At 38.0% G+C, this 21,203-nt stretch overlaps 2 protein-coding genes across 2 annotated transcripts in view; one reads left to right on the plus strand and one right to left on the minus strand.

The window, feature by feature from the left end:
• LRRC17 (leucine rich repeat containing 17) overlaps positions 1–15,065 on the minus strand; it is a 33,115-nt gene extending 18,050 nt beyond the window's left edge. Inside the window, exon 1 of the mRNA XM_030307807.2 lies at positions 14,182–15,065. The gene's annotated coding sequence lies outside the window, so the exon portion shown is untranslated. The remainder of the gene's footprint in view (positions 1–14,181) is intronic.
• FBXL13 (F-box and leucine rich repeat protein 13) overlaps positions 1–21,203 on the plus strand; it is a 212,635-nt gene that overhangs the window by 117,373 nt on the left and 74,059 nt on the right. The window contains exons 10-12 of the mRNA XM_030307806.1: positions 674–726; positions 4,623–4,723; positions 14,112–14,241. Of these exons, the coding sequence (XP_030163666.1) occupies positions 674–726; positions 4,623–4,723; positions 14,112–14,241 (284 nt within the window). The remainder of the gene's footprint in view (positions 1–673; positions 727–4,622; positions 4,724–14,111; positions 14,242–21,203) is intronic.

Below are 21,203 nucleotides of genomic sequence, written 5' to 3' on the forward strand. Positions count from 1 at the left end.
TTCTCTGCAATTCATTATAAATTGTATGTAGATCTAATCTAAACAAATCCTAAACATTTTATTAATTATTATGCATGCTGAATTATTTACAATATGCATGCTGAGGTAGGAGGGGGATGTGTCCTTATGCCTATAGCTTCCTTCAAAATGCATAAAAATAAGATGGATTGAAAGATAGACAGAAAGATGGATATGTAGGTGAAGAAGTGATAATGCAAATATCGTGCAATAGAAATAGAATCTTGGTAATGGGTATGTATATTCATTGTACAAATCTTCAAGTCTTTCCACTTTTCTGTGTTTGAAAAATTTTACAATAAAATAATAAAAGAAAACAAAATCCCCAAAATGAGCAAAAAGCCATGCCACAAAATAAGCAGTTTGGTTTTCTTCAAAGCTCTAAGTATATACTGTTTTTCCCAGAGTAGTACTTTTCTTTTTTCCCCTTCCTTCTGTAATCCTCAAGCAATAATAAACATGTGTATATATTTTAATTTTAAAGCCAGAAGGAATCAGTTTTCTGGGAAAAGGAACCATATACTTAGAACAAGTTACATGCCAAGATTTTTGTTTGTTTTCTAATGAATACATCGCATTGAATGTAGGATGGAAAAATTTTAAGTTTAAACATTTGTACTATGTTGTTTAGTAATGTTTAACTTGTTTGATTTAGGCCTCTGTAGAAATTTGCAAGAGCTGAATGTCTCTGACTGCCCAACACTCACAGTGAGTATATGAAGTTTATTTTACTGTTATTTATATAGATTCAGACTTGCTATATTGGAGTGCCAATACACAGAGATTTTGCCAAAATGCATGCCTGTCTGCTCATTTAGGATCAAATGTGTAAAAAAAGCAAACTATGTTAAACATTGGCAAGAAATGTTATCCCATTTGTATAATGCTATTTATTATTCATCCTGTAGCTATATGCCCAAGGTTGGAGTCTCTGGAAAGTGGAAACTATTCAACAATTACACAAAAATGAACTATATTTATATTTAAGGCCATGTGTGTCTGAGACAGAAAAAACTGGGTCCCAGTAGAGACAATAGGCTCATTTTAGTGGTCTTCACGGCTATCAGGTGTGTGCCAAAGAAGAAAGAAATGAACATGTAACCCAGGGCAGCTCCTTCCTGGCCTACTTTCCAAGCTTTTCTTTCACTTGCAATCTGTCTTCCACCCTGTGAGTACATACACTTTCTAAAAGGAAGATGTGATTATTTCACTCCCATTTTCCATAATTTATACACATATTCGTCACCTACACTGTTGATAAAGTCAAAGCTCTTTAACAAGCTCTACCTCAAACACCCTCTGTACTCTTGGCTTTGCCTCCTTTTCCAGCCTCATCTTGCTCCAATCCCTGCATTTACAGTAAGCTGCAGCAACCATGCACTGCTATGCTTTCTTTGCTGCATGAGCCAAGCTGCTCTTTGCTGTTTCACTTTTGCTCAGCCTGTGCTCTTGGCATGGAATGCCCTTTCGCTTTGTCCTCAGGTGTTGTTATCCTCTTTGTCAGGCTTGAAGGCTTACTTTCGGTACTGCTTGCTTTATCAAGACATCACTGACTCCCAGGGCTGGGTTTGTTGCAGCTCCTCTGGGTCCCTCTAATAAGTAGCCCTAATCATAGTGTTTCTGCCTCCTCCAGTAGCCTACGGGGCCCAAAGCACAGGAGAGATGTGTCTTATTTTTTGTGGTAGTCATAGCACATAGCACAGATCTTGGCATGGTAAACACTCTATACATTTGTTTAATGAATGGAGTTGTATGGAGACATCTAGCAGGTAATGGACAACATGGCACAGAACTTGAGATTCCATCTTGGGTTGACATGTTCGTATGCTTAGTTAACATCACAAAAGTGAATATGGTCAGCCTAGAGAGAGAAAGAAGGCATGAGAAGACGATTTAGGAGTAAAACTTGGGGCGTTGCTGACTTTTAGAAGTAGACAGAGAAGAAATAGCAAAGAATCTCCAGAAAGAACAGTGGGAGAAGCAGGGTGAAAACAGAGGAGTCTGACTGCGTCATGCTTCATTAAGCAGCAACTCCAGAGTGACATCCACACCCTTGACTCCTCCTTGCTACCTCCCAGCATCATCATTATTGTCCTTTCTTTCAAATTTCTGTTTCATTCGGTGGATATTTTTAGTACCTACTACATTAAAGATGTATTTATTTTTATATATAAAGATATACAGGGAGTTTATACGCTATAAAATACAGGTGTTAGAGGGAACTTAAAATGAATCAAGTTTCAGTTCCTGTCCTCAGGGAGCTTCAGTTCTGCACTTGAATAACAGATCACAGTCTTGAAATATGGATTTGTAATAGGAAAGTCAAAACAATGCCATCCGGATTGAATTTGTGAACATCAAAGTCTTTCCCAGTTTTGGAGTCTAATACTATACAGGGCTGATAATTTTATCCAGCTACATTTTACTATTGTTTTTCGCTTTGAGACATAGACTGGGGAGACAGGTTTACATTTAAGGAGCCATGTAACATCCTTTCAGAAAACTTTATTTCTAAGAAACTTGACTTATGAATATATTACACTCAGAAAGATTTGAGTGCATTGTGGACAAATTCAGAAACCATTTTGCAATAAGGATACTCAGTTTTTGAGTTTATGTACTCAAGTGTTTGGGGATTGAAACTTGAGTTCTTTTAAACACTGAGAATAGGATTCATCTGAAATTTTTTGGATATCCAAGCTCTGCCAGACAGGAAAATCCAGTAAATGGTTTGCCTCCATATCTTAAAGGAAAAATCAGATTCCTCTATGGTGCAGAAGACATACTTTATCTTGCTCTTCCTGGCCCCACATTTTCATCTTTTCCGTGGTTACCTCTCTAAGGGTGGGTGTAGAAACCAGCTTTCTATCCTCTCCTTGCCCAACTCATTTGCATTTTTGCCAGAGACTTTCAACAGGTGTACAATCACTTTGATATTTGATTGGTACCATGAACATTTTTGAAGATAGATTTTGTTTATATTAAAGTACAATGCCGCTCGTTATGGTTATTCTCTCCATACCTCTGGGAAACTTGTACGGCATACTTTTTTTTTAAATCAATCCATGTATATCTAAATCACACATTTTAGTTTGGAGTGTCTAGAAAAATCACTGGCAGCTTGAATGCAGTGGCAAGAATACAGTGCCCTTGTACTCATGCCATGTACTTGTACCTTTCCCTACAGCAGAACTACAGCTTTTACAACTGCATGATTTTGTTATTTTAATATCCTTGACTCTGGGAAATAGCTAGGAATACAATGTTAAACACTGATGATCCCACTGAAAATAAGCCTTTGCCATCCTTAGTGGTATTGGAGGTGGCCATACTGAACATGCAGAATTCTTTCCCAAACCACATCCCCTAGTCAAGTGACGATTTACCTCTTCCTGCAATGGCCTATTCTTTCCAGGACTGATGTGCCACAAATATTTAAAATGAGCTGACCTTGTCGGTGTCCCTAGGGAGACTCATCAACCATAATTAAATAAATAAAAACCATGCTGCTATTTACTCATACTAAAGCATTTTATAAGTAGTTACCCATATGGGAAGGAGTTCATTGCAATGAAAGCTTGCAAGTGATCTGGTCTTGTAAATGCCAAGATAGGGCTCATGCTTGAAATCACTATTTGTTTTGCTGTCTCATTCATGTCATAGTGGAATTGTACCCTGGGACCCCAGTTTCAGCTCTCTGGGGGAGGGTTTCTTGAATCTTTGAGAGTGTTGCCCACAATACCCTCAACACTGAACTTCACGTTCAACATGTATGTAGCCTATATTTTACTTCAGGCCATCTCAAACTTACCATAAATTTGGTGAGAATCTGTTTAGCTGTTTTAATAATTCAGTAATAGAACCGCAAAAACTTAATTACACACACACACACACACACACACACACATTTCTTTATATGTGTAAATATGGAGTCACTTTTAATGAAGTCCAGTTGAGAACATTTACTATTCCTGTCTTTCAGAATGATTTTAGTGAGCTTAAAAATAGATCAGGTTTTAATCACTTTCATGCATCTGAAGAGTCAGGAGCATTTGACACTCTGACACTTAAGCTCAAATTTCCTGTCAGAGTTGAACTTGCAAGGGTTCAAATTTTAACGAAGTGTCACTGTGATCAAATGGGACTTGATTTCCAAAGAAGGGGAAGGGGAGAGAGTAATGAAGCTTCAAACAAAACCATCACCTTCTATTTAATTTGACTTACAACCAATATCAAAGAATTGAAGAGACCAAGCCTTGCATGGTATTTTTGGAGCAGGGAGATAGATAGTAGAGAGATCATGGGGAAATAACAGAGCCTGTTAGACTTTTAAAAAAATTTTTTAAAAATGTTTATATATTTTTGAGAGAGAGAGAGATTGAGAGACAAACAGAGCACTAGTGGGGAAGGGGCAGAGAGAGAGGGAGACACAGAATCTGAAGCATGCTCCAGGCTCCAAGCTGTCAGCACAGAGCCCCAGGCGGGGCTCGAACCCATGAACTGTGAGATCATGACCTGAGCCAAAGTTGGATGCTTCACCGACTGAGTCATTCAGGCATCCCCTGTTAGACTTTGATAAGATTCTTCCCTCTGTTTTTATGCAGGATGAATCAATGAGATACATCTCTGAAGGCTGTCCTGGAGTCCTGTACCTCAATCTATCTAACACAATTATCACCAACAGGACCATGAGACTGCTGCCAAGGTAATGTTTGTGTTATAGGTGTTATACTTAAAATAGTGATGCTCCTCCAGGTTCTGGCTTGTTCCAGCACTCCCCACCAACTAACCATCTAGCACCCCACCATCATGGCACCACTAATCTAGTAACAGGACTGCTGGTTTCAAGTCCCCAACCTGGTGCCTATTCTCTCCCTCCTGGGCAGGCCCAGATTAAATAACTGGTCCTCTGCTTGGCCAACATTTCTGTGTCACTTTTTTTTAAATTTTTATTATTTTTTTTAATTTTTTTTCAACGTTTATTTATTTTTGGGACAGAGAGAGACAGAGCATGAACGGGGGGCAGGGGCAGAGAGAGAGGGAGACACAGAATCGGAAACAGGCTCCAGGCTCCGAGCCATCAGCCCAGAGCCTGACACGGGGCTCGAACTCACGGACCGCGAGATCGTGACCTGGCTGAAGTCGGACGCTTAACCGACTGCGCCACCCAGGCGCCCCTCTGTGTCACTCTTATAGCAATGTGCCCAGTAGCTTGAGTTAGGTTCTGCCAGTCTCTTTCTGGTCCTCCTTCCTGGGCAATGGAGCCTGGCTTCTAAATTCCAGTCCCATGTCTGGACTTCTTGACAACAGAACACCAGTGCCCTCCTTTCTTTCACCTTGAACACTGTGATCCCATATTCCCTGTTGCCATGCTCTGGTTACCTGTTGGGACCTCCACCACCTCCAGGAAATCTGATACGAGTTGTTTTTTGATCTATGGGCTGAATACAAATGTCGCATTTCCTCAGCTAGTGCTTCGTTGGAGGAGAAGGGACAGAAGACTACAAGACATCACCAAAAGTTGACAGGATATTCAAATTTTATGTCATTCAATTATTTATTTTCACCAAGGAAATACTAATCAGGAAGAGAAGATAATCATATTGGGAGACATTCAAAACATTTTTTTCAAACTATTGTGAAAGAATAAATTATTTTTGAGAATATAACTTTTTGAGATTCTTTGAAAAATAACAGCAAAGCATTTGAAAAAGCTAGAGAAAATTCTAGGTGGTTATTTTCCTTATCTTCTGTCTCTGATCATTTTCTAGAAATGTGTAAGCCTAAAAAAAGTGGTAACATATTTTCTGTTTATCCCATTAATTGAGTTTCCACATTTTAGTCAAGTCTGTTTAGTCAAATCTATCAAATTTTTCCTTTGAAATTTCTTCTGATACTTTTAAACTTTTAAATAAAGGTTTTCTTCCTTCCAGGTGTTTGATGTCATTTATTATTTTTTTCTTGTATGATTTGTTTTTACTTAAATCTATAATCAATCTAGAATTTATTTTGGTAGATAAATGAGGCAACAATGTAATAGGGTTCAGCAAACTATGACTCGTGTGGTCCAAAGCCTGACTTAATGTAGTCCATAAGCTAAGAATATTTTTTACACTTTCAGAGTTGTTAAGGGGTGCCTGGATGGCTCATTCGGTTAAGCTTCTGGCTCTTGGTTTTAATTAAATTTTAATTTTAATTTCTCATTATATTTTCCAAATGGTCATTTTTGGACTTGGGTACAAGGTACAAGTGTCCTTTTAATGTTTTCATTTGTAAGATTTAATTGATTTCTTTCATTTGTAAGATTTAATATGAAATTACCTCTGAATAAGAATATAGGCAAAGCTTGTAAGATTTAATAAGTATTGTTCTCATTTTGTAAACTGTTGCACATTTGTTTTCATCTTTGACCCAATAATTATTTAGAAGAGAATTTTTGGTTCCAAGTAGTTGAAGTTTCTTTGATTAGGCTTCTGGTTTTAATTTCTAATTTTGTACATTGTGGTCAAGAAACGTGGGCTGAATTATTTCTACCTTTTGGAATTTATTGAGATTTCTTGGTGGACCAGTTTATATAATTAATTTTAGTAAATCATCCATGAATGCTTAAAACAAGAGAGTTTCTTTTAGAGAACAAAATTTCTACGTGTGTGTATATATGTATGAATTCTTGATATTTCACAGTATAATAGTGATACATTGGTTGTCTTTTAGAATCAAGCTTCTTTATTTTGATATTTTTATTTTATACATAAAGATTAATAAGTAGCAGGTTTCAATATAGATTATAGCATTTATTCACATAAAATTACATTCTTTATTCTGGTTGATGTTTCTTTGCCTCAGATTCTTTTTTATCTGCTATTAATATAGTCATCTTTATTTTCTTTTGCTTATGGTTTTTTGGAATAACTTTATGTATCCCTGTATTTTTAATCTTTATGTTGGTGTATTTTAGGTTTGCCTTTTATATGAAGCACATAGCTAACTTCTATTTTAAAATTTTTCATTCTGCCTTTTTAAGAGGATAGTTTACGAGTAATACTTCCTTTCAAAATCGAGTGTATGGTTTTATTTTTATGATCTTGCTTTGTTTTTGATTTTTTATGTTACTGTACTGTATTCATTGTTTCTGCCTTTTGCTATGTAAACTATATTGTTTACTTTTATAATCTTAATGTATTTCAGAGGTATGTGCACATTCTGTTCTGTATTCTAACTAGTGGCTATGTGTATGTTTTTTTTAAAAAACATGCTTTTAATATACATTTCTTCAGTTATCAAAGTTGTGACGGAACAATGATGTTGGTTAGAGATCTAATACTCTTTCATTCTCCCTTGAACTTGATGCTTCTCTACTTCCACCCCCTTGTCCATAAACACATATTATTTGTGATTTTTGGTAATCATCTAACTTACTTTCAATATTGATTTTTCATGTTTGTGCTCAATATTGTGATGATATTTATGATTATGGAGTCCTACCTCTAAGTTTGCCATTCATTGATGGTCCATTTGTTCCACAATTTCCTTAATCTTTATTTCTGACTTTGATTCATCTCATGATGACTGGACATATAGTTTTAAAACCTCTTTATTGAGAAAGATAAACAAGTGTTAGATTTTTAGCCATTGCTTTCTGAAAATGACTTTCTTTTGTCTTGAAGGGTGAACAACAACTTCTCTTGGTGTATAGCTCTTGAATTATGTCCCTTACTTTATTCTTAAAAACCTACAAATATTGCCACATAATCTTTGGTATTTCAGGTTAAAGAGAAGTGTAAAGCTAGCTTGATTTTTTTTTTTTTTGTTCCTTTGTTGGGAACCTATTTTTCTGCCAATATGCTTGCAAGAATTTCCTTTTTACTGAGAAATTAAAAACATTATCTGAGCTTAATTGTATTCTTTCAATTAACTTTTCCTGGAACATAGTAAACCTTTTGAATATTAAAACTTAGATCTTTTCTCAGGCAAGGAAGGCATTTTCCTTTTTAATGCTTCTATTCCATTTGTTCAGGTTTTGTCTTAAGAATCCTGTTTTATTCTCAGATAGAATTTTTATTCCTGTCCTTCAAAGCTGTCATCTTCTCTCTCATCATTTTTATCTCTGTATACATTTCCTCAACATACTGCATTCTCCATATCAGTAGTTCTCAAAGTGTGTTCCAAGGACAGCTGGGTTCCAATAAATGTTTAATAACTAGTTTGGGTAGGGGTTAAGGGGATGTTCTGATTTGTAAGATTTACTGATTTCCGTGGTGTAAATACTACCACCATGATCAATTTTAAGCTACCAACATGATGTCACTGAATGTGGAGTTGGAAAGAAATGCTAATATTTGGCTCTCATGGGCTGGTGCAAGCCAGCTCCAGTGATGCTACTGTGGAGGGTCCTGACCCTTTCAGGAATTCTAAAAGTTGCTCTAGTCCTGCAATATAGAATATCACTCAATACTTTTCTTTAGGAATTCCATAGGGAGATGTATATGCATATGTATATGTGTACATGTATGAGTGTGTGTGTGTGTGTGTGTATATATATGTATATATATACAGAGAGAGATAACATATATGCTTGTGTGTGTGTGTGTGTATATATATATATAGAGAGAGAGAGAGAACACGTATGCTTGTGTGTGTGTGTGTGTACAGAAAGAGAGAGAATATATTACAAAATCCATTAAATCCCTATGTGAAAAACAGAATTTATGAAGTAGATGATTTGGGATATCATACTTGGAGATAATTTTTTCTCTTAGGAAAATTAAGATAATACTACAACCGTGCATAGTTTCTTAGGAACACCTATTTTGCAAATGAAGCTATACCTTTAGTGGGCAACAGATAAAAAAAATAGGTAGGACCCAAAATGAGAATTTTGTTTTGATTTTAACTGTAGTTCTTGTGACTGGGAGAACAATCACGAAAAATATACTTGATATTGATGATTTTTGTCATATAAAAAAATGTACACTGACTTTCTTATCTATGATAAAAATACATTTCATTATGATTCCCTATTTTTGTTCTGTTTTTCCATTGTTTCAAATATGTTTGGGAATGCAAAAGTGTTCTTTAAACTATAAATAACCAGAGAAATGTTGTGTGCTGTTGTCATTCTCTCCCCAGTTGCCTTTAGTATTTCTTTCCAAAGAAATCATTTGCCAGAAGAAAAATATAATTTGTTTGCCCTTCTTGACAACATTGATTTGCCAGCTTTTTATTTGAATATTTTTCCTCACTTCTTTGGGGACCTGCTCCATTTTCTGAAGTTGAAAATGAGGGCTGCTCATAGCTCATGCCCATTCCAGGACATTTTTGCTTCTAAATATTTCCTGAATCGAACCCTTTCCATTTACTCCTATTGCCACCACCTAGGTGGCACTCTCAGCGCCTCCTCTGGCTTAGCATCCCTACGGTTCACCCTTGGTCTCTCTTCCCTTCAATCTGTTTTTTTCTTCCGCTGTAAGAGGCATCGCCCTGAAATGATAGTCTTATCATGTCTTTGACATGCTGAAGGTCTAGACTCTTCCCTTACTGTCCTTTAACATTGATCAAACTTCTCCTGTATAGGTCCTTAACATTATGTGATGAAACCTATCTGCCCTGGTTTTCCAAGGGAAGCCCTTAACTCTGGTCATCTGGATTGCTGCAAGCTTCTCTTTCTCTATAGATGGAATTCCTTTCTCCTTCTCTCTGCTAAGCCATAGCCTTTATACCTCGAGTCATACCATCTACCACAATTCCACATTGATCTCTCCTTTCCCTGAATCCTAACAGCAACATTCATGCACTTTTTTTTTTTTTCTTTTTTTTACCATGCATTGATCAACTACTGTGTGCGGGACATTCTGGGCATATAGTAGTGAGTAAAGCTATTATGATCTTTGCTCTTTAATGGAGTGTCATGTGCTGTAGTGGCATGGTGTTTAATTATTTTTCACAAAGTCCCTTCAAATGGCTTGGAAATTTCTTTACGCATAGGTGCTCTCAGGTTATATGGTCTTACCCATCTGAGTGGGGCAGAAAGAGTAAGCTGTTTCCTTGACTGTACATCCTCAAGGTCTAGTCTATGAATAAGGTCAAAACACTGCATTTGGATTTCTGCAGGGATCCTATTATGCAAAACTGCCTCTGTGAAACTAAAGAGCCCAGCACTAAATCAAAAGAGACTACCTGCAAATCTTCTCTTTTACAAACTAGACCTTGTCTTGGTGATTTTTTCAGAGAAATCATTGTTTAAATACAGAATTCCACATTCCTTCCAACAGTAATGCCCTCAGGTATTGGTGATCTAATACAGAAGACCTCGATTCTTTAATGGAAAAAAGCCAACAGAAAAAATGTGATCTCTATAGTTTCTGTAAGAATTGTGATTTTTAAAAATTTTTACAAATATTTTAAATGTTTTATTTATTTTTGAGAGAGAGAGAACGAGACAGACGATCCGAAGCAGACTCCACGCTGTGAGCACAGAACCAGATGTGGGGCTCAAACCCACGAACCGTGAGATCATGACCTGAGCTGAAATCAAGAGTCGGCCACTTAGCTGACTGAGCCACCCACGCACCCCAAGAATTGTTATTTCTTAAAGATTATAGTAGCAGTAGAAAAATAAATCACAAAGAGAACCTCTCCCCCCATTAGAAACAGTTAGTTATCAAATAATTAGGAAAAGATAAACACAGGCTGCAAACACAGCTTCAAAGTGGAATTAGAAATACCAAGTTGTCTCTGGGTTGAGAACATGATGAGCCAGATCTTACTCACGTAAGGGATGTATTTCTTTGCCAAAATTCAGAATAAAAAGTTGCAGTATTGCATAAAATTTGCCAAGTGATTTCACTGTCAACTGATTGTTTTCCCATTCCCAGAAGCTCTGAGTCTGCAGCACTGTAAATCCCTGGAAAGGCCACAGGGCCACTCAAGATTCCTCCTATGCTAGGTTTTCAAACTGATGGTTCCCATGAGGTTCCACTTTGAGGACAGCCACCTAGAGACTTTCAGTCTGGGATTCATTTAGTCCAATGAACAACTTCTTTTGCCAAATCTGAGGTTCTTAACATGGGGTCAGTGGATCCCCCAAGGAACAAGGATGGAATTCAGAGGTTCCATAAGTTTTGATGGGGGAAAAATCATCCCCGTTTTTGCTAAGCTCTAACTGAAATGTAAGTGAAAAATCAGAATAGCACTAGCAGTTCCTGGGACTCTTTTACCCATAAAAATCTGAAATATTTTCTTACTATAGTTGTTATAGTTATCTCAAAGTATCACTGACATTCATCGCCCCCTCAAAACCATGGGTAGTTATTAGCCCTGCCACTGGATTTGTTATTTAATATTAACATATGATATCATATGTTACATAACAAATATATATATATATATAATATAAACATGTTAAAAATAAAGAAGCACATATATTATTATTCTACTCATTTGATCCTTAAAAATTTTTGATAATAATATCTTTCAATATAATGAGCTGCTTTTGTAATTTTAAGTATTTTATTCTACGTATTAAAAACATTATGCTGATAAAGGGTCCATAGACCCAGAGGTATCTGTTACACACAAAAAAGTTAAGAACTCCTCAGTCAATTCCTACTTACAGTATTTGTTAACTGATCACGAGGAGTTAAAAAAAATCAAACAACAGCTTTGGACTAGATTTGAATATATTTGAATATGCATGATTTTGTCAGTAACAGTTACATTATTATAATTAAAGACAGATTAATTGACATAGGGGTTAAAAATGGGTTAAGAACAGTCTGAAAATGTGCAACACACGAAGGGAATAAAAACTACGTCAAAGGCTATCAATCTCACTGGAGTTCAAACGGATTAAATAGGGCTTTAAACCTTGACCAAACTGAGGGTGTAGATGTCATAGGAAATTCCCCCAAACCCTTGGAATCAGTTGTGTGCACCACCTTGTCAGATGAGTACCCATTCCATTACATGAAAGAAGACCCAACAAACTTCATAAGAACAATTAATATGTTATCATTTGAATTAGTAATAACGATACATATTTTTATTTTATTTTTGAAATTTATTTTATTTTTTAAGTTTATTTATTTATTTTGAGAGAGAGAGAGAGAGCACAAGTAGGGTAGGGGCAGAGAGAGGAGACAGAATTCCAAGCAGACTCCACACTGTCAGCACAGAGCCCGACACAGGGCTCGAACTCATGAACCATGAGCTGAGATCAAGAGTCAGACGCTTAATCGACTGAGCCACCCAGGCACCCCATATATTTTAAAGCTTCTACGTCCTGATTTTAATCATCAAAAGTCATCCTTAATCTATACTCTTACATCTATGTTCTCATAGAATTGTCATACTTCTAAGAGGAAATAGCAGATAGAATTACATCCATGTTACAGATGAGAAAACTGAGGTTCAGGAAAGCTGGACACAGTTGGTCAGGGTTTAGAAAGAAAAGACATCATATTATAATCCCCACTTAACAGATGCAGAAACAATCTCTGAGAGGTTAGGGAAGTTGCAATAAGTGTCAGAGCTGAAATTTGAAACCAGTTTGGTCCGATTCCAAAACTGTGTGTGTTTTCCATTGTGTTGTGCTGTGTGCCACAGGCTCCCTCCTCCAAATTAGAGAGCTTAAGTGTTGTTAGAGATGACAATCCTCCCTGCACCCTCCACACACCCCAAGAAAGCTGTTCTTGAATCACGAGGGTACCCTTCCAGGGAGAGGAAGATCAAGCATTTTCAAAACTTTGGCATACATCTTCGTTAACTCAAGGGCCCCAGGAGAGGGGACGTGTCCTTGGGATGTTAGTACTGCTTTCTGCTCCATGGCCCTGCCCACAGCCACTGGGGAATCCAGATGGCGTCCCTCTTTGTTCTGTTGAATCTCATGGACACCGCCATCGCCAGAGGGGAATGTGTGTTCTGCATCAAATAAATCACTATGCAATGGGAATCCTTATATCATATAGATGAGTTTTTCAAACTTTAGTAATCCATCTGATTAACTGTCAATGCTCACATATCTTATTTCCCAATTTTATGTGAAGGTAAATTTCACTTGTCATTTATGGGCTTTTGAGGGACAGAGAGGCATCTTCTTCCACTTTTTTGTTCTTGTTTTCCAACTTGGTGTTAAACTGGTGCAGATCACAAACCGAGAGCATGTTGTTAATTCCATTACAAGACTCGGCAGCAGTGGGAGTTCTTGCACTTTTAAAAAATGCCAGGCTTAGGAAGGCTTGGAAAATTGTCCACAGAAGGTCCTCAAACTGTAAGCCCTTGCCGGGTAGTACAGGCTCATCTTAATTACCCTCTTTTTTTTTTTTTTTTTTTTTTTTTTTCTGGAAGCGATCATTTTGGTCATGGTGGTAATGCCACATTTAATCTGTTTGAACTCCAGTGAGACAGATAGCCTCTGATGCAGTGTTTATTCCCCTCATGTGTTGCCCAACTCATTTGCAGACTGTTCTTTTTAACCCATTTTTAAGCTCTATCAATTAGTCTTTCTTTAACTATAAATATGAAACTGTTACTTATGAGATCATGCATATTCAAATGTCTATTTCAAATCGTTTGCTAATCATGTCCATTTTAAGAGCCTGTTATGTTTAACTTTGCCTCCTTTCTGCCCCCAGTCCTCACTGTCATGTAACAGTTAATCGCCATTTAAATGTTTACAAAGGGTTTTTCCTTCTAGACATTTTGCACATTGTTTTGGTGCTCCAAAGATAAAACCTAAATGCAACAATAATGCAAACTCTGTAACTTTGGTTTTGAACACAAACTAACGTCCAAACAATATGAATGCACAAATCTCCCCCACCCCCAAAGCTTTATCCCAACTAGCTTTCTTAAAAATCAAGGCAAATCTTTATTTTCATCTAAAATGTAATTATGCATTATCTGACATACTACTACAATCTCCTTTACATAACAGGAAGAGAATTAACAATGAAGTCCAACTGTTGAATATCTGCAAGGAGAAAAGATTAATTTAGAGTTTTACTTCTCTTTGTCATAGTGGCTTAAGAAAGATGTGGAAAACGACTCAAGTTTAATCCCCTTCCTTCCTCTCTTTTCTCGTCCTGTCTTTTCAGGCACTTCCACAACTTACAGAATCTCAGCTTGGCTTACTGCAAAAAGTTCACAGACAAAGGATTACGGTACCTGAATTTAGGGGATGGATGCCACAAGCTCATCTATTTGGACCTTTCCGGCTGCACCCAGGTTTGTCTTTCAATCTTCTCTTTCCTGCAGCGGGCAAGGAAGTCCTCCGGAGGACGGGCTACATCCAGCCCTCATGTTATACTAATGCTGTGCACGGACTGCAGCACACTTTTCAGAGGTTTTGAATTACACAGCCACAGCTGCTTAAATTTTCCCCAGGATCGCTTCTATAGGCTCTTGGCTTCCTTCCACTGGAATGTCACATCCACACACAGGCCGAGCTCAGGGGATGATGAAACAGACCATTTCTGTGTAGATACTTGAAGCACAATTATAATACCAGAGTTCCAAATGTTGAAAACTGTAGAATTGCTACCAGATACAAACACAGGAGAAACCTTCTTGGGGGAGGATTGGCAAAGAACTTCCTGGAAAGTCAATTAGCTCCCACATGGGCTTTCAAAAAATAAATGGGTATTGGGTCAAATGCTGCGAGTTCTAAATATAAGAAAGGAAATACAACAAAGGTTGTAATTTCTAAAACTGCATTGTATCCTTGGGCTAAATAACATGGAGATTTGAGATGTACATAGGGAAATACTTTAGTTTGAGGGAACAAGGTAAAGGAAAATTGGGTAGAAAATCGGTGGAGTTGAGGAGGGTAGGTCATGGCACTTTGCGAACAGTTACTGCCTCACTGGTAGTTTCTTCTTGATTTTGGCAGATTTAAGTCATTATTCTTTTAACTTCTTTTCTTTCACCTCTCTAGGTATTTTGTTAATGTATGTTCCTCCTTCTACAGAAATAATACAATTGCACAGATGAGAACTGGCTGAAACCTTGATAGTTACTGTTTATTGAGTTGTTACTATATGCCGGGCACCATATTGAGTGCCTCACATAGATCAGATTCACTACAAATGCTGTGTAGTTGGTATTTATTGTGCCCATTTAGGAATGCAGAGGCTAGGCTCCCAAGGTTGCCCAGCTGGTGAAAGCACAGGGTACTGGGGCAGTTGTAAGCACCTGCTGGTACCTACATAGGCAGGCAGAGTCCCCTGGAGGGCATTTAGGCATACAATGGGCTTCTCCTCCAAGTGCTTAAATGGATAGAACTTAGTCACCGTCACTGGCATCCCATGGTGCCCTGGTACACTAGGCAGTAGGGAGAATGTGGGGGCAAGGAGGGGAGGGCTCTGAGCTAGAGTTGAAACATCTAGAATTTACATTTATTTCTGACCTACTGGTGTGTAGCTTGCTAAACATCAACAAGAGACGGACTTACCATTCTCTCCAGCTTCCCTCGACTTCAGACCGGCTTCTTCCTGACTCTAGGTCCCTGACCTCCCTTAGAGCATTTCTTTTAGAAAACTTGAAACTGGTCATTCTTTCTTTGCTCTCCTTGAGATAGATAGAAACTTCTTTAAAAGCTTCTTGCCAGTGTTACAACCCAGGAACGCCTCCCTCAAGGACCTGGGAGCCATCCTTTGATACATAATCATCAAGGGTAGTGGCACGTGTATCTTCCAGTCTCTCTGGGAGGGTAGGTGTCTACTCTCGATATGGGTGTACGCATCCTATTGATTGCTCTCCCCTCTAAAGATACATCCTCCACTATTTTCCACCAGCTAACCAAGTCCTTAAAAACCCTCCCCACAGTGTGACTTACCTCCTTCTTCTCAGTTTCCACAAGGTAATGGCGACAACATACAGTTCATACACAAACACATGAACACACATGCACATGTCCCTAAGGATAAATATTCTCAGACACAGTAAAGTCAAAATGAGAGGTTTCCAATCAATGTGCCTCTACTCTAGCCAGATATACATGCAGAACTCACAGATACAGTTTATCTACTTTTAAATTTTGAGCCAACATTTTAAATTCTGGAGTTTTCATAAAGAAATCTAGACTCCAAGCTTCTCTTAAAAAACTGGAAAAACTAATGAAATTGGGCCTACATCGCCATATGGCAACAAAGGGCTGGAACTGAGTCAGCCTCGTCCCCTTGAAATGGCGTGTGCTGGCTTCTCCTCCACTCGGTAACGTCCACACATGCACACCTACCAATTAACTGCATGGCCTGCCTGTCCTCGGTGGGTATTTAAGTTTGGTCTGAATGTATAAAGAATAGATTTTTTTTCCCCGACTGGCCCTTAATTTGTACATCTCAATCCACAGTGAAGTTAGTATTTCACAGTGCTATGCAAAGCAACGTTAATTTCTTTTGTTCATCTGTCTTTCACTTCCATTTGTTTATTTTATAATTCAACGGAGATTTAACTCCAGGTGTCAGACACTGTTTCAGTCACTGGAAATTGTGCCATTTGAAACTGAGCCCCTTCAGGTTCACTGAGAGTAAGAAATGGGCTCATTAGTAGGCACAGATCTCCTACGAGCAGATAGAGCTGCTGCTCTAGCTTCAGAAAGAATGAGGAAAGCTTGGATGTTACTGCTTCCGAGGGATGTGTTAAATTCTGTGGGGAGGTTCTGTCTGCCTCCCCAGCTCTGGGTGTGAGGACAGTTTCACTCTCCCAGGCCTACTTGTATTGACTGGGTGGCACAAAAATGGTTTCAAAGCAGGAAAATCGATGATTCACAGATTTCCCAGGTTCTCTGCTTGGAAACTAAAATCTATTTTCTTTTTACAAGAATTTTGCACTATGAAGTCATGTGTTAGTATATCTGCCAAAGAAAAAAAGTCCTAATAAAACAAAAGACTTGAGAATAGAAGCTCACACCTACCTGCTTTTCGCTGGTGTTATCTGTGCCTGCTGCATGCTGGACACGCATGATGAATAAAACAGCATCCCTGTCCTTAAGGAGCTCTGGGTTAACGTAAGTGAAGTCTGTTAAGGGCTAAACTTTAATGCAGTCGTGGCTGCCCCCCAAAAAGGAAAGATGGATTTATACAATACTGTGGAAGTATTTTAACCATAGTTGTTGGAAAAAATACATAAATGGATAATGGAGAACTGCAAAGAAAAGTGAAAATCGATTACACATGTTTTAGAAATACTCTGAATGCTTTTGGGATTGGATAAACACTATAGGTGCAGTAAGTAATGCGACTGATTTCCTAACAAATACCAGCACTTGCATATACACTTGTGTGTCCTCATCTTTAATGTGACTGAGGGGACGCCTCTGTTCAGTTTCTTCTCAAAAAATCTCTGCTCACTTGGCCCTAAATCAGGATAAAGCCGTTCCAGTGAGCTCTTACACCATACATTGCAAACTTCTAACAATATACTTGTCACTTTGAATTTTATTTTTTCACTTTTTAAAAACCTTTGCTTTTTTTTCTTTTTACATGTTAAACACAAAAATATGAGAAATGAGCAAAAATTTAAATTATCTGAAAATTCGCCACCCAGAAATAATAAGGGTAAGGCTTTCTGGTCTTTTTCTATGCACATCTATACTTCTTTTAAACTAAAGTGGATTAGATAGTACACATATCTTTTATTTAATATTCCATAAATATCTTATTTTATTTAACTATATATTATATTATATTATATTATATTATACTATATTATATTATATTATACTATATTGTGTTATATTTATAACCTACCATTTTTAAAAAGTTTTTTTAACGTTTATTTATTTTTGCGACAGAGAGAGACAGAGCATGAATGGGGGAGGGTCAGAGAGAGAGAGAGAGAGACACAGAATCCGAAACAGTCTTCAGGCTCCGAGCTGTCAGCACAGAGCCCGACGCAGGGCTCGAACTCAGGGACCACAAGATCATGACCCGAGCCGAAGTCAGACGCTCAACCAGCCACCCAGGCACCCCTATAACCTACCATTTTTTGCTATCATCAGTAACCTGTGAGGAAAATTCTCATAGCCATATATTTCCATAAGTCTATGCAACGTTTTGGTATGAATTTTTAGAAGTGAAATGGTCAGAGCATATAGTTATTTTTAAGGCCATCTATGCTCTACAAAGGTTGCCAATGTATGAATTGCCAAATGTAAAATAATGTTTGATATCTTCATAAGAATATTATCTAAAAAAAACTTTAGCCAATTTGACATCAAATATGATATTTTATATTTTTAATTTGTATTTCTCTGATCACTTGTAAGGTTAAATCATACCCAGGCACTTAATAAATATTTGTTGAATAACAAGGATTCTTTTTTTTTTTTAAGTGTTTACTTTTGAGAGAGACAGAGAAAGAATGCATGTGGGTTAGGGGCAGAGAGAGAGGGAGATACAGAATCTGAAGCAGGCTCCAGGCTCTGTGCTGTCAGCACATAGCCCAACGCGGGGCTTGAACTCATGAGCTGTGAGATCATGATCTGAGCTGAAGTCGGTCGCTCAACCGACTGAGCCACCCAGGCGCTCCTAATAACAAGGATTCTTATTCCAACCAGCTGCCATTGTTAAAATATTTTTCAAATTAATTAAAAGTTTTCTTTCAGAGCCTGAGTGCAACATATTCTTTATAGTATTTTCAGAAGAAGAAGAACAAGAAAACCAATCTACATTCATTTAACAAAAAATTCTGGTCGAATCAGTTGAACAAATTTAATACGTCTGCTTCTATATTTACTATTTACTCAGTTATAATATAAAATTTAAGTTTATGCCGTAAAACAATTTTTTAGGGGTACCTGGGTGGTGGCTCAGTCAGTTAGGCGTCTGACCTTGGCTCAGGTCATGATCTCACGGTTTGTGAGTTCAAGCCCCACGCCGGGCTCTCTCCTGTCAGCACAGAGCCTGCTCCAGCTTCTGTGTCTCACTCTCTCTCTGCCCTTCCCCCTCTCACACTCTGTCTCTGTGTCTGTCTCTCTCTCTATCTCAAAAATAAAATAAACATAGGGGCGCCTAGGTGGCTCAGTAAGCTGAGCGTCCGATTTTGGCTCAGGTCATGATCTCACGGCGTGTGGGTTCAAGCCCCGCGTCAGGCTCTGTGCTGACAGCTTAGAGCCTGGAGCCTGCTTCCGATTTTGAGTCTCCCTCTCTCTCTCTCTGCCCTCTCCCACTCATGCTGTCTCTCAAAAATAAACATTAAAAAAATTTTTTTTAATAAAATAAACATTAAAAAACAAAAACAAACCCCCCCCAAGTACCACAATATTTTTAAAACTATGCTTAAACACAATTTGGGGAGACTTTTTAGAGACAAAATAGTTTTATTGTATAAAGAAAAGTACCCTTTTCTATGCTCCTTTATTATCTATGGTCAGGGAGACAACGGTGGCAACGAATGGGTCCATCTTGTGCTCTGCTCTAAAGAATGGTGTGTGACCTAACTCACAGCAGACATTTATCAGATGTTTATTGAATATTTGGATTGATGTTTAGTTAGATAAATGAAACTGATGAGCTATTGCATGAAACATTGGTAGTTTTCCTCTGCACCTGGTACTTTGCTTCAGGAACCACTCCTTTTGTTTCCTTGTGACTTTGCAGAGCTGTGTCACCCTTGACGCCTTGAGAGCAATACATGGTAGTCATTGGGAGCATGGGTTCCGGAGCACTTGCTTTTTAATCCTGAATTTATCATTTACTAGTTATGGGACTGTGGCAGGTTACCTGAGGGTTCTCAGCTTCAATATCTATGAAATGGGGAAAGTACTAGGATCTACCTCATAAGTGTGTTGTGTAAGTGAAATGATCTGATACATATAACATGCTTAGAACAGTGGCATCGTAGAGTAAATGCTTAGTAATCATTAGGGTTTTCCTATGGCCACTGGGTCATTTGACCCTGGCCTGGACAATCCTAAGTTCCATCTGCAGTGGCTGTGATTTCTCCAGGAGAGAGACATGACCCTACCAGAACCATTCAGAATCCTTCCAAGTATTCAACACTGGGAAAAATAAATTCTGTTTTTCCTGAGGTTGCAGGGCCTGGAGAGTGTAAGTCTAGGCTGATTTGTGATTCTCTTAACGTTCATGTACTTATCCTTTGATGAAGACAGCAGATATTTTTTCTTTATAATTTTTTTTTAACGTTTATTTATTACTGAGAGACAGAGAGACACAGAGCATGAGCAGGGGAGGGTCCAAGAGATGGAGAGACACAGAATCTTAAGCAGGCTCCAGGCTCCGAGCTGTCGGCACAGAGCCCGACGCAGGGCTCAAACACACAAACCGCGAGATCATGACCTGAGCCGAAGTCGGACACTCAACCGACTGAGCCACCCAGGCAGATATTTCTGCTCTATACACACGGAAGTTGAATGTCTGGGTTATGAAGTATATGTATGTTTGGTTGTTGTTAATACTGTTAGTTTCCTTAATCGGACGTGTCAATCCTAACGACAGTTTCATGATTTAGAAACCTCACATAGATACGATTTCTCTGAGAAAGCTGATGCCGTGGCTCTCCATACTCACTCCCTGTATTTAGCCACATAATTTATTTTCACAGCAGCACTGTTAGTAAAGTGCACTACAAGAGATGTAGGAGAGCAACATTCAAACCAGGAATGGATTTCTATGCTGATAAGTATTCTTCCCCTCTCAGAAATTAGCAATAACTCTTTAAATCATCTTACGTTCACTTCCACATCAAGTAGATGTCATTAAACTTCCCTCTTTTCAAATATATTTAGCAAGCATTTAGAACCTTGGTGACCACTTTCACTAAGAGAAATGAAGAAGAGGGGTTTAAAAATACTGTTTTCTCTGCAGTACTGTGCAGGGGAGAAAAAGTGCTCAGGAAGAAATATACCCAGAGGTTTTGATTTTATTTCATATTAGATTTACTTTATTTTATTTTACCTATTTTGGAACTCAGGCACCAGGAACAGATTTAATCTGACTCCTCAGTTCATGGCACACTTTCATTGTAAGTCCATAAAAGGCCACTCTCTCATTTTCTTTATTCCCTTTTATCCATATTTCCCACTCCTGTTCTCCCCCCCCCACACACACAAAAAAAACCCTCTAACTTGTTTTATGTGGTTTCATGTAAGAATATATTCTTATAAATATACAGGTTTCCTCCATTATATGCATTATCTGAAAGTAGGGCGTTCTTCTGAAACCTTT

This window comes from Lynx canadensis, chromosome A2 (genome assembly GCF_007474595.2).
Source record: "Lynx canadensis isolate LIC74 chromosome A2, mLynCan4.pri.v2, whole genome shotgun sequence".
Lineage (NCBI taxonomy): Eukaryota > Metazoa > Chordata > Mammalia > Carnivora > Felidae > Lynx > Lynx canadensis.